At 32.9% G+C, this 14,759-nt stretch overlaps 1 protein-coding gene across 3 annotated transcripts in view; it reads left to right on the top strand.

Moving 5' to 3' along the window:
* The window catches only part of Trpc1 (transient receptor potential cation channel subfamily C member 1), a 97,822-nt gene that overhangs the window by 11,761 nt on the left and 71,302 nt on the right, over positions 1–14,759 (top strand). The window contains exons 2-4 of one of the 3 annotated variants that reach the window (XM_004629213.1): positions 628–782; positions 7,596–7,697; positions 11,826–12,028. In XM_004629213.1, coding sequence (XP_004629270.1) covers positions 628–782; positions 7,596–7,697; positions 11,826–12,028 — 460 coding nt within the window. The remainder of the gene's footprint in view (positions 1–627; positions 783–7,595; positions 7,698–11,825; positions 12,029–14,759) is intronic. The other 2 variants (XM_004629214.1, XM_004629216.3) reach the window with 2 other exon arrangements.

Here is a 14,759-nt window from a genome sequence, read left to right as displayed (position 1 = left end):
AGAGAGAGAGAGAGAGAGAGAGAGAGAGAGAGAGAGAAAGTAGTGTACATGTGCATGGTTGGGAAAAGGTGTGGAGATGTCCAGGCAACTTTCCCCCTTATTGTACATACTCACCAGCATATACATATTTCCACTGCTTTTCAAAAGTATGTTTTCTCCTTTAGAAACTCTTTATAATAGCCTCTATTTATAATCTCATTTTAACATTATGATATGAAAATAAATGTGTGTACGTATTTGAGATATAAAACTTACCCTTTTAAGGTTCTTACCTTTCTAGGTGCCAGTCTGCATCTGGGAGCATTCTTTATTATGTTGTTTTAAGTATCTTCTCTAAGTTTTTCTCCTTATAATCATCTACTTAGGAACTTTAGACTGTTAACTTTTATTTCACATTGCATAATAAAATTTTTCTACTTTTTTTTACATATATTTGCTGCCAGTGCACATATTATTTTATCAAGATACAAGTTCTTATCCAGGAAATGTTTGTATTTTCTGTGTACATTTCCATATACAAAAATATGTTTAGCAGTTTTTATTTTTAATTCAACAAGCTAAATTTTTCTTTATAGTCATTTTTGATATGTCTTGAATATTAAATTATGTTTGTATATTGTTATTCAGGTGACTATTATATGGTTAAAAAGATTTTGGAGGAAAACAGTTCAGGTGACTTGAACATAAATTGCGTAGATGTGCTTGGGAGAAATGCCATTACCATAACTATTGAAAACGAAAACTTGGATATACTTCAGCTTCTTTTGGACTACGGTTGTCAGGTACAAGGCTAGAAAATTTTATCTAGTAGCTTTAAGAAATGTTAGATGTGCTGTGTTTTCATCTTTCCTTTCAGTTTACTTTTTATTCTGTTCCTTTCTCTTTTTCTCCTTTGTGTTCTATTTTTTTGAACCACTACCAAATTTAAAATACAAACCAAAAGGCCATTTTAGTGTGGTTTTGATTTACTTCTTCCTCTTGTCACCTTTTCCTATATCTGATATATGTAATGACTTTATTACCTATATTGTCACTGTTTACATTATATACCTAAAAGAAGTACAAGTGTTCTGAAAGTGTCAAGGAGACAATTTTTTTTCATGTTATTTATGGGCATGCAAACAAAATGCTACTGACTCACAAATAATTTTGTTTGACTTTGATTTTCTCATAAGATTTATTAAATTTTCATTTGAAATTTAATACTCAGGCTTAAAGATGAATTATTTTTATTTTAACTGGAAAGAATAAACTTGTGTCTGGCAGTTCAGATAGAAATGCAAACATATATATATATATATATATATCTCCAAAGGAATTAAACCTAAAGATTCTGAAGGAAATTTAATAGTAATACTATTTCTCCCCTCCATTTTTGGTTGAAACTTAGCAGTGAATTCTAGGTTTTTTTTTTTTTTTTTGCAGTACCAGGGATTGAACTCAGGACCTTGCTCTTGCCAAGCAGGCACTTATGCCACTGAGCTATATCCTCAGCTTAGACTGGCCTTGAACTCACTATGTAGCTTAGGCTGTGCTTGAACTCACAGAGATCCTCCTGCTTCTGCCTCCTAAGCACTAAGCACTGGATTTACAGGAGTGTGTCACCACGCCTGACTTCTTAATGGGGCATAGTTTATGAGTGATATCAGGAAGCACTCAGAGCAGGCTTTCTAAAATAAGTAGTTCCGTGTACATCTCTATTGTATGTACCATATGGTACTATGTCACACATATATTCTTAGAATTAAAAAAAAAGTTGCTGAAACCAAAAACTTCAGCAATCCAGGACACACCTGAGAACCATTAAGTGAAACATACCTCTAAGCAACCAGGTTAGCTGTGAGGAAGTTTCCAAATTAAGTTTAGTTGTATAACTACTTCAGGAACCCAACTTCAAATCAGCTGTTTCTCATTTTAGATTCCATTTTAACAAACTTAATTTCTTAGTCCAGATTGAATTAGAAGGGCAGTGGAAGGGGCATTTGAGCTGCAGCACAGCAGAATGAGACAATGTTTTGGAGACTATTTAGTGATGAGGTCAATAGCATTTCATATCTGATAATCTCTGAAGGAGCTATGAATTAGAATGGTAATGAAATTTATAGCAATGGACTAGATCCATAAAGAAATGTTAAATTATATTCAGTACCTATTAGTTTAGAATAATACTTAGTACTCTGAAAGTAGATTTTCATCAAATGGCTTACATTTTAATGTTAAGCACTTAAAGGCATAAGCTTCAGTTATTTAGAAAAAGGTTTATAAAGAAATCCAGCCCCTGATGATTCTGGATAAAAGAGGTTCTGGATAAAAGAGGTACTATGGTATAATAACTGTTTATATATATACATGTATATGTATAGTTATATGTGTATAATAATTCTATAGCATTCATGTTTTTTTCATGTTCTTGTTTGCATTTGAACGTTAGTGTCAAACTATGTAGATATTCTTTTGTAGCTCAGAAAACTGAGGCTCATAGATTTTAATGAGTTGCCCAAAGTTTTAATATTTAGTAAAGGCAAAGCTAAGATTTTCATCTTCTGACTACAAATCCCATACTCTTCCCAGTGCAATGTGTCCTATCCAGGCTATCTGTGTCTTAGTTTATCAGTCAATATTCAGGGCCTTTAGTTGGGTGTAAGATTATGGAAATAAACAAGGGGGAAGTAGGGATTCTTTACTAATGGATTTTAAGTAACTTAGAAAACTAAAGTTAATATGAATGATAAATCAATTGAATAATACAGAAACATTTGATAAGTGTGGAGTGATAATGCTTGACCCTTGTATACTGCTTTATAGTTTCAGAATACTTTCTTTTAGCATGTGTTATATCAGTGTTTCTTAATTGAATGATTTTTGTCCTTACCAGTGGACATTTGGCAGTGTACGGAGCCATTTTTAATTTCACAGTTTGGAGGCAGGTTACTACTGGTATGTAGTGAGGAGAAGCTAGGGAAGCTGCTGAACACCCTGTGATTTACAGGATGGCTACCAAAATTTTAAAAATACATCTGGCCCAAAATGTCAGTCGTACCATTATCGAAAAACTATTTTATACTTAATTATTCAGTATGAATATTTTATTATTTTATTTTATTTACTTATTTATTTATTTATTTACTTATTTTGGTGGAACCAGGGATTGAACTCATGCCCTTGCACTTGCCAGGGAAGTGCTTATTTTACTGCGCCATCTCCCTAGCCCCGAGTATGAATATTTTAGAAATATAGAGGAGATTGGGAACATTGAGGGTTGGATCCACTGGGAAAGGTTTTCTTGGAATAGTATCAGTTGAGGTCAGCCTGGCAGTATTGCTAACACTTATGTAATACAATTCAGGGTCAACAACTTTAAATATATGCACTTACTCCTCACAATAGCCTGAAAGATATAAACAAAGACAAATGCTACGTTTGTGGGTATATGTACATTTGGGGGGATTTGAGATAGAGTCTTGCTATATAGCTCAGGCTGACCTTGAACTCATTATGTAGCCCAGGCTGACCACAAACTCATAGCAATCCTCCTGCTTCAACATCCTAAGTGCCAGGAAGACAGGCATGCACCACCATGCCTGGTGCAATATATATAATTATTTAAAATTTTTTTTGTTTATTTATTTATTTCGTACATGATCTCACTACGCAGCTTGGACTCGTGGTAGTGATCTTCCTGTCTCAGCCTCCCCAGCGCTGAGATTACAGGCATGTGCCACCATGCCTGGTTTCAGTGGCCAGCTCAGCCAGGGTTCTGGGGCCTGCATAACATGCTCTATTGTGGATTGAACCTGGATCCTTGTGCTCGTGAGGCAGGCACTCAGACTGCTGAGCTATCCCCCTGGCCTGCAGTGTATGTTCTTCAGACACTTAATTGATAGCTGCTTTTTTTTTATTTGAGTTTTTAAATTTTTTTAAAAACATTTAATGTATTAGTGTGTGTGTACAGTACATAATATTCATGTTTCTTGTGAGAAGTTGGTGCATACCACATCCTGATTCCTTTTTTTCATCTTTTATTCCTTCCCTCCCTTCCCCTCCTTTCATTTCTTAATCTCCTTCCCCTTTGAGAGTGATCTATCCCCCTACTTCCTGTTGTCTTGTATTTTGCTCTCTATTTTTACTCTTAATCTTTTTGAACAAAATATTTGAGCTGGAGAGTAATGAAAATTAAAAGGAAAAATAAAAGCTAAAGCCCTTGAATACTAGGCTGAAGAATTTGGGTTTTATAGAATGGTGAGATATCATTAAATAAATTTTGAGAAAGGATGTGATATGTGTCAACTATTTAGAATGATAACTCTCATAGTTGAATTTAGTATAGACTAGAAAAGTAGGGAAGACTGTAGCCCACATGAGCAGTTTTCATAGTAATCAAGTTATGAAGATGTTAAGGCCTGAAGTCATAGAGTGGCTATCGGAGAGGGGGAAAGACAGATATATGAGAGATATAAAGGAAGAAGTATCGAGTCTTGGTGAATTCTTAAATCTGGAAGGGAGAATTGAGTTTAAGATGATTTGGAAATCTTAAACATTGGTAACTGGAAGGAGGATGAAAGAAAACCAAGTTCAGAAGAGATATCCGGCTTGGAGCAATGGAAAATGATTTCTGATTTTAGCCCTGTTGATTTAGAGGTTATCAGGCAGCTCTGAACAGATAATCACAGGTGAAGCTTGAATCTCTAGGGCATGTCAGGCCAAAGAGATATGGTATCCAGGCTCTGGTGGCACATACCTATAATCTCAGCTACTCAGGAAGCCGAGGCAGGATGACCCAAGTTTGAGACCGGCCTGGGTAACCTATGGAGACCCTCTCTCAAAAAATAAAGAAGGCTGTGAATGTAGCTCAGTCATAGCGTGCCTGCGTAGTATGCATGAGACGCTGGGCTCAACTCTGGTGCTGTAAAAATGAATAACTAGGTAGATAAGGAGAGACAGATACAGTGGGCAATCATAGGCATGAGAGGACCACAGATGTCGTGCAGGTAAGTGAAGTCAAGAGTAAGCAAAGGACTGGTGCAGATTCATTCCTAGAGTGCCTACATTGAATAAAGGACACTAGAAGGAAAGCCTATCATTAAGAGACCAGATGAATGCTAGAAAATGCCAGGGGAAGTTAAGATAATGTGAAGGTGTGAAAGACAAAAACATTTGATATGTTACTTGGAACCCTACCCAGGGATATAGCTTATCTGCATACCACCTCCCTGGCAAGCACAAGGTTCTGAATTCAGTTTCCAGTATGAAAAACAAAACAAAACAAAGAAACAAAAAACCTTTGAAAATTAGGAGATAGTAAAGGCCATTAGATTTTGAAAGCATTGTATCAGTAGAATTAAAGAAAATGATGCACATTGATTTGAGAAGTTTGACACAGTGAAAGTAAGAGGAAAATGGAATGGAAAGTTAAAGATAGAATGGATCAAATTAGCAAAGAGTAGAGAAGATTGTGAAATTGAAATGAGCTGAAGAAGGACCATCCCTATCGAAGACTGAATACTAGGGTGGAAAATTATGTTTGGAAGTGAAGTAACTAGTTTCTTATACTTACCTAAGAAGAAAGAGTATGGGAATTGTTGAAAAGACAAATTCTGAGGTAAGAAGGAAAATAGTGACTTTATGAATACATAATAAATGTTATGTATTGAAAATATTCTAACAAGGAATGGTCAGATATCTGAGAAATTAGGAAAAAACCCAGCATTTTTGTTCAACAGAACTGTCATTTATTTATCAAATAATGTACTATTTACACAGAATAAGTCAGTAGTCACTCCTTATTTGCATGATATTTTTATGTGAATATTTTTATAGCTGAAGCTTATCCTTTTAAACATTGAAAGATTTAGTGTAGGTCTTTAAGCTTTACTAAGTAATGTATCTGAATATAATTTAACTTTACCATGACAACTTGGAATCGTTGAGAATGAAGTAATTTTACTTTGTTTCATATGTCTGAAACTATTACCATGTTTGTCCTTACAGATTGCTGTAAGACAGTATGTCTTCAAATTGCTATTCATAGTAAATTTACTATACTAATATTTTACTTTTTCAATGGTTAACTTTTAGCAATTTTTTTTCTTCTATCCTTTTTTTTTTTTTTTTTTTTAAACAAACTTTTCTTGTTGTAAAGATCTGAAGACTAGTTGGGAAATCTGCCAGAAATCTGTCATTTATAGACAACTGTCAATGTGCATAGGCCTGTTTCTTTTGGGAAATGATGCCCATGAAGTGAGTTTGTGATAGCTTTTTTTTTTTTTTTTTAAATTTGGTATTGTTTTACATTGGAGCTGGATCCATGGCTATGTTTCAAATGATCAGAGTTGTGTTGAGAGCGGTATCATTACTCTAGTTTTATAGGTTAAAATTAAACATTATAAATGAAATATTGAATAGTGATGGACATAAGGATTTTGGTTGCTTTAACTGACTGTATATACTGAGAAAAATGTTAACAAAACAGAATAATCCTAGAAGTTAAAGGAAAGGGTTATAATCCAGTGAATCCTAAACTTTTTAAGGAATGAAAGTGGGTTAAATTTCTCATCTAGGTAGAAAATTTTTCCTATTGGAAAATATAGGAGATTCCTAATGGTTGAGTGAGGAGTCATCATTTAGTGAGGGTGTTTAGCTCTGCTTCTTGGCGTCTAGGTAAAGTTGATAAAAGCATTATTCTTTTGAACTACAAAAAATACAAAAAATCAAACATGATTTCATTCCTGAGAGCAAGAATGTTGGTTGATTTAAAACGTACAAATTGAATGTAATCAATTGCATTTTCTTAGGTTAAATTTATTTTCATGTTTTCCTTCTGCTTTTATGGTGTTCCTTAAAAAACATAAAGAAATGTTGCCAGCAGAGCTATAAGCTTTGTTATAGAGTTGAATAATCCTCTTTTCTTCTGAGTCTGCTTTCTTTTTCCTCCTGTCAAAAGTGGACCTTTACAGAGAGCTAGATATAAGTTGGGAGTAGAATTAAACAGTTGCTTTTTCCTTACATGAACTTTGGTAACTTAATTCTTTGTTATCTATACTTGATAAGATTGGTAATAATTGATGTCAAATTTGGACCGTGGCATTTGGTTGTGCATGTTCTAAATATGAGAACAGAGAACTCAGTATATTTTCCATTTTTCCTTGTTCTCATGATTGTCTTGGTGGTGAGCATATTTTTATAGTCTGAGAATAGTCCTTTACCTGTAGTGATCATTCCTGGCAATTACTTTTATAGACTTGGAAATTTAAAATTTTTTTTTGTTCAGTGTTCAGGAATAAAGGTCTTGAAAAGAAAACTCAGCTTTAAGTACTGTACTGTATTCATTAGTAAAGTATTTAAATAGTAATCCCTCCTATTGAGCATTTATTACTTTACCAGCTCATGCAGTGAAATCAGAACAGAAATGTGTATATTGTACACAGAAGTACTGCTAAGGCAAGCAAATGTACTACCTGTACAAATCTAAATTTTTGAAAATTCAATATTACTGTATATCATACAGTGAAAAATTTTAAGTAACTATGAATTAGTAAGAATAAATAGTTTACCTTTTTATCATCCATTTTCATTTTTAACTTTTTTTTGTTTTAAAGTCTGCAGATGCACTTTTGGTGGCAATCGACTCTGAAGTAGTGGGAGCTGTTGATATACTACTTAATCATCGGCCAAAACGATCATCAAGACCAACCATAGTAGTTAGTACTCTTAAGTATTTACTAATTTGGATTTTAAACCAAGTAGCTCTCCTGCCCCATTGCCATTTTTTCCTCCCCCAAATTTATTTTTTTATATAGATTTTTTTTTCACTTTGTAAAAGTATAGCTTTAAAGTAAGTAGACTCTTGATAGAATAAATAGTATTGCTTTAAGGAAACCTTTCTGAAATTAGTTGGTAATTTATCAGTGTGAACCATTGTTTTTAGTTTGGAATATTTTGCAGGTACTGTTGAAAATATCATTAGTTTCCAGATAGATTAAAGAATTAAATGTAAATAATGAAACCATAAAATTGAAAGAAAATGTAGATGAATATTTAACTGTTTAGGAGTGGAAGGAATTTTCAAAGCCAAAAAGCAGGGAATAAAAATAACAGAGGCACAATGTGACTAATACAGAAATTAAATTTCTTGAATTCTAACAGACAAAACTTAAAAAGGGATTACTGGCAAAACATTTACAACAAATATCTCAAATTACTAATATTAATACTAGATAAAAAAGATGGAAAACTAAAAACATTAGGAAAAGACATACGAAAATGCAAAATAATATAGTAAAATTACTAACAATCAATTACAAGATACTAATTTTTGCTTATCAAATTAGTAAATTTTTTTGAGATGGACTCTCAGTATGTTGCCAACACAGGTCTTGAACTTCTGGGCTCAAGCGATATCCTCCACCAGCATACTGAGTAGCTGGGACTATAGATATGTGCTACTGTGCCCAACTCAGCAAATATATATATTTTTTAAACAGTAGTCGCTGATGACAAGGGAGTAGTATTGGCTTATAAATGTACTACTAGTGGGGCAAGATGTGTCATAAACAAGAAAGGTGTTCATATTTCTTAACTTTATGCTTTCTTCTCTTAAAATCTATGAAGGAAAGGGCTGAAAAATAAAGGTAGACAAAACTTCAAATTACAGTCTTTATTGTAGCAGTGCAAAAAAATTAACCTATCTGGGAGCTGGGGATATAGCTCAGCAGGCACAACTGCCTGCCTGGCAAGCATAAGGTCCTGCATAATATGCAGTCATTAAAACATTTTAGAAACAATTTTTAGAAATATGGAAAAATAAATATTGAGAGAAAATGAGAAAAGTAAATTGTACATATAATTTAGTCTAAGGTTAAAAATATGTATATGAAAGAGATTGTATATAAGTAGAACAAAATGTTATCTTACAGTGCTCATCGCTTTGATTGATGAAATTGAGGACTTTCCCCCTGCTTTTGAAGTTTTTCTTTATTGCTTTTATAACTAGGAAGACAGTCACTAGTAAATACTAACTGAAAAAGTGAGATACTTCTTGCTCATCAAATTTTTAAAATTATAAAACTTATGAAATGTGCATTTTAACTACTTTGAGTATAAACAGAAGAAAAATATCATTTAAAAATAATTATAAATTGGTAACACTTTTTGTCATCTGATAACTGAGAAATTCTTCTAAGTTTCATACTTTTATCATATGTTAAATGAAAAACTTTACTCATTTAGATTATTAAAAAAAAATTGTCACTTGCTGGGCTAGTGGTGCAGCCCAGTGGTAGGACACTTGCATAGCATGTACACAGCCCTGGTTCGATCCATAGCATCACAAAATGACAACAACACAATAAGACTTTCTCTAGAGGACAGTACTACCTACTCTGTTATCTCAGCTTGTTTTTCTCCTTTTATTGGGAATGGAACTTGGGACCTTGTGCTTGCCAGGCAAGTGCTTGTGCTGCTGAGCTCCAGCTCCAGCCTACCACCTACTCCAAGTATTGATAAGAAACCAACAAGACTAAAAAAAGAAGAGCTAAACATATAGTTCCTATCCAGAGGACTTTTAAAATATCTAAACTTTGTCAGTTTTTTGCCATTTACCTTGTAATTACTGACACATTTTGGTATACATGTTGGTATTCCTAGTCTTTAAAAAACACTTTCTATTTTGTCTTAGGAAATAAAGATTATTCAGCCTTTATTTGAATATGTCTAGTGACAGTAATATTATTTGTAAAAGCATTATTATTTCTACATGGGCAATATTAAATATTCTGTATGCTTCCTTTTATCATTTCAGTGAAACAATTCTGTATTCTTGGCTTACCAAAATTATCTTTTATACCGGGGATTGAACTTGGGACCTTGTGCTTGCCAGGCAGGCGCTTATGCCGCTGAGCTATATCCCCAGTCCCCAAATTATCTTTTGTGCAATTGACTTTCAGATGTTTTCTTGGTAGTGTTTGATTATGCTATGAGCAATGAAATTGTTAACTTTAATCTTATGCATTTATAGTTAAATATGGGAAACTTAAAGGCTCCTTTCTATTAAAGTTTTTCTCTTAGGATTAAGTATATTTTTCTCTATAACTGATAATCCAACAAGAAGAAGAAGGGCTAATTTTAGGATTTTCTGTAATTTTTAAATAAATTTGCTAATTTGAATTCTCCAGTAAATAAACAGAAAGTATATAAACAAACTTCATAAGAGAAAAACAGATAAGTGTATCAGCAAGTATTAAAACTTATCAGTAATGAAATCAAAGTAAATTAAATTTTGTAATAATATATTTTTATTCATAAATTAGGAGCAATCATGCCCAGTGCTGGTGAGTAAAGCTTTAGTATGAAATGAAGCATCTTATGTTATTGGTCAATAAATTATTAAAAGGCTTTTGACATTATGTATCAAGAGCTTCAAAACTGTTCATGGCAGTAGACTTACAATTTCAGTTCTTAATAATCTGTTAATGAGATAATCCTTAATTTGCAAAATAATATTTTCATAAAGATGTTTGTTTACTATATTTTTAATTAGCAAATTATTTTAAACAGAGCCTATGAGCTTTCTTAAATGTAAAATTCTGTGCTTGAATTTTTCTCCTTGAAGATCCTGGGCTATAATTTTTATAAGATTATTAAAAGAGCCCTTGAATTTTGAAATAGTAAGAGCCACTGTTTTTAACCACTGGTGCTTATATATACCTGTTTATGCAAAAGATGACCTTAAAAGGGTGTTCAATAGAAAAAGGACTGGAAACATATACTGTACTGTAAAATGTTATTTGGTAGAAGAAATATGGGTATTTTTATACTTCTTTCTGCTTTTCTATATTTTTCAGATATTTTGTAATGAGTGTACTCTACTTTTACAGTGTTAATAAAAATTACCAAAATGTGAACTTGATGAGCTTGCACTGGAATCAAACAGCTCTCAGGGAAACCTCTGCAAAAAAGTGAGAAGTATTGGAAAGAATATGCAATAGTCATGAAATAGTTAACTTTTTTGTTTAACCCCAGTTCTTTAACTATTAATTATTTTCCTCATTTCATGTCATCCCCAGGCCAGTGGGCCTATGTAGTGAGAAGAGCTCAGGCTCTTGATAATACAAACCTGGACTAATCATAATAATAGTAATACAAACCCACTCAAGGGCACATTAACTTCTCTGAGCCTCAATTTCTTTTTGGGGATTAATTATACCTAGTTTTGCAGGCTACCAGGGGGATAAGTGAGATGATAAATGTAAAATGCCTGATAGTTTTAGGACTCATTAGTAGTTATGATTGTTAGTTTTGTTTTGTATTTGTAGTAGGAACTAGTATAGGCAATTGTTGGGAATGTGTAGAGAATTATACAACATGAAGAGTGCTTCCTTATTTACATACCTTTTTCAAGTGCTTCATTGCTTTAATGTGACAATTTACCATAGAGGTGGAATTTTTTATTTTTTTTCATTCATTTGTACTCTGCTTATTTTTTAACATTTCCGTTTTCCATTATATTCTTTTTCTAAAAATCTTGGTTGTTATCCTTGCCATGCATGTTTCTCTGATCTTGTAAAAACTAAACACTTTTTCCTAAGGTATTTCTCTAAATATCATCACTACTTCTTTGGTAGGAAGACAGAACTGTAGTTCTGAGTTATCTATTGAAATTTTACCAGCTATTATACTGTATTTATTAATGAAAATTTTGAGGTTTTAAAAAATTCATTCCAAATAAAATATTAAGTTCTTTTTGCCTTCCATTTTTTTATTTCATCCTTAAGATAATTTTTTTTAAATCACAAGTAATAATTTTTGGACATTTCATAAATATTTTTCAGAAACTAATGGAACGGATTCAAAATCCTGAGTATTCAACAACTATGGATGTTGCACCTGTCATTTTAGCTGCTCATCGTAACAACTATGAAATTCTTACGATGCTTTTAAAACAGGATGTGTCTCTACCCAAGCCTCATGCAGTTGGCTGTGAATGCACATTGTGTTCTGCAAAAAACAAAAAGGATAGCCTCCGACATTCCAGGTTAGAAAATTATAATTTTTGATGAATAGATTTGTGACACAGTGAGTGTATATCTGTGATGTTGGGTTTTAAAACTGATATTCTTTCTATGCACTTTTAAGAATGTGATTACAAGTTATTTAGGAAAACCAAATTGCTAGCTCCTTTTCTTATTGAATTTTTCAGAAATACTTGTCAGTGCTAAGTAGTTAGGAAATGAATGATGTTCATCTCCTACTCTTGATGAATAGGGATGCTGTTTGCTTTTAAGTGGTACAATTCATGAGTCCAAGAAAACTTCCAACTAGTGGAAGGAGTAGAGGTACCATTTTTTATCTTTTGTATAAAGAAAGCAAAACAATATTCTGGTCTGTAATCACACGTGTTATCTGTTGCACCACTAGCCCATCAAATTATTTTCTTTAAATATTTGACCTGTTTGGTCTTCTCTCCACTTGTAGGCATTATTTAAGTCTGTGCTTTCCACTACATAACATTTCTTCTTCTTTCCCTGTTTGAAAATGTTAAGAATAGTGGAGATAGTTAAAGTATTTTATCATGTACAAGTTTAGTAAGATCACAAACGTGTATAAGATGTATGGCTGTGGGATAGATTTGAGAATCTTGATTTTGGGCATATGCCTTTGTAGATTTAAGTAGGATTTTCCTCTAGCAAACCTCATATTGGCATTGTGGTATTAAGGGGAGGTGGGGCCTTTGGAAGATAATTGGATCCTGGGGCACTTTGTAAGAATAAATGAATGTGTTTCTGAGGAGACTGTTAGTTCCTTTGAGTCTGGATTAGTTCTCATGGTAATGATATAGACTGCTTCTCCCCTCTGCCACTCTCCAGGTATGCTTTCTTCTGCATATGCCTATTTTTGCTTTTTTCCATGAAACCCTCACTGCAAGCAGGACATACACAGGCACCATGCTCTGGGATTCTCAGAACTATGAACCAAAATAAGTCATTTTTTAAATAAATTATCCATTCTCAGTATTCTGATAAAGCAACAAAAATAACATTATATAGTTGTACCTTGGTTTATGAATGCTTTTGTTTGCGAACAGTTTGGTTCACAAACAGAAGAAGCACTGGAAAAATTTTGTTTTTGTTTGAAACTCTGCATCAGGTGATGAACACCAACCATGGCCATCTTTCCACAGGCACATGAATGTGGCTTTCTTTTCCACAATCATGGAATGAATTAATTTTGTGAACTGAGGTAGCACTGTACACGCAATTAAAAATGATAAAGTGTAGTAATTAAGCATGCCATTTATATATATGCAAGCAGTAATTAAATATACTTAGTTGATACGTTATCAGTATCAGCTAAGACTGGACGTGGTGGCATGCCTATAATCTCAGCTCTTGGGAGGCTGAACACGAGGTCACTATGAGTCTGAACTATGTAGTGGGACCCTGTACTAAAAAAAAAAAAAAAAAAAAAAAGAGTAACATCTACTCTGGAAAATAGAAGTCCCAAGCAGCCTGCTGAAAATTAATTTTAAGTTAAGAGTTTTTGGATAGCATATAAAATAAAATTTAAACCTCCAAACCATTCTCTCCTTTTTCTTATTCACATATCTCAGATGTATTGATAGTCACAAATCCATAAGTGGGGAAAGCTTTCTACAAATCAACTTAATGTTTTTTGAAGAGATTTAACTAGAAATGTTTTATATTTTCAGATCTATTTTGCAAAGAGATTTATGTTCTCTTTGATAAGATCTGACTAATAGTCATGGCTATATCACTTCACTTTTTAGTTTTAAAAGAACTAGTTCATAAGATGACATGGAAATTATCTAAAGGCTTATTTCAGCTGTAAAATCTGTCTTTAAATGTAAACATTTTCCAAATTATATCCTTCTTAAATGCATATGTAGTTGAAGCAGCTGGAGGTGAGAGATTGAGGCTGGAGAAAACACTTTATCTGGTTTGATCTGAGGCTGCAAAAAAGCATGTCCTGCAAGCTTTTAAAGAAATTAGGACTTGAGATAGATCTTTAAGAATGAATAAGAATTAAAAGTTGAAGTATTACAGGCAGAAAGTACAATATGTAATTGTGGCTTATTTGGGATCTGTAAATGATTAGGAATATTAGCAGAAGAGTTTAAAGGACTTTAATACTGATTCTTGAGAAAACAACTACAACAAATGGTAAAGGACCCTGACTAAAATAATTTCCAGAAATTGTTAAGTAGAGATTCAAAAGAAAAGAAGGCTAACAAAACGAGCAAAAAGGGAGGTGGATGATTCTGTAAAGGTGAAGCCTATGTACTAACAGAAAGTAAGGCAAACTGTATTTATATGAAATATTGTTTTTCTGGGCCGAGATAGCTCAGTAGAATAAGTGCCTGCCTGGCAAGCGCAGGGTCCTGAGTTCAATCCCTGGTATCACAAAAAAATACATTAAAAAAATTTCAGGTCCTGGAAAAAAAAATACTGTTTTTAAATTTCAGAGACAATATAGCTCTAGGTGAATATAATATCTGGGGACAATGTTTCCAGATGTGATAGGGAAAGATAGTAAACCATTTGAGTTTAGAAAACATTTTAGTAATATAATTGCTATGATTCAGTTTTAGTCTCTATATTTAAAATATTTGAATTTGCAAATAACTTTAAAAGAAGATATGAAATCTTTGTCATCTAATGGAAGCAAACTTTAAAAACAAGAGAAAATGGAATTAGGATAGCAAAGTAATGACTAGCTAGTTAATTTAATTTACAATTTGTTCCACT

The sequence above is a fragment of the Octodon degus genome, unplaced genomic scaffold (genome assembly GCF_000260255.1).
Source record: "Octodon degus isolate 3935 unplaced genomic scaffold, OctDeg1.0 scaffold00028, whole genome shotgun sequence".
NCBI classification, from domain to species: domain Eukaryota; kingdom Metazoa; phylum Chordata; class Mammalia; order Rodentia; family Octodontidae; genus Octodon; species Octodon degus.
This window is presented reverse-complemented; position numbering and strand designations above follow the sequence as displayed.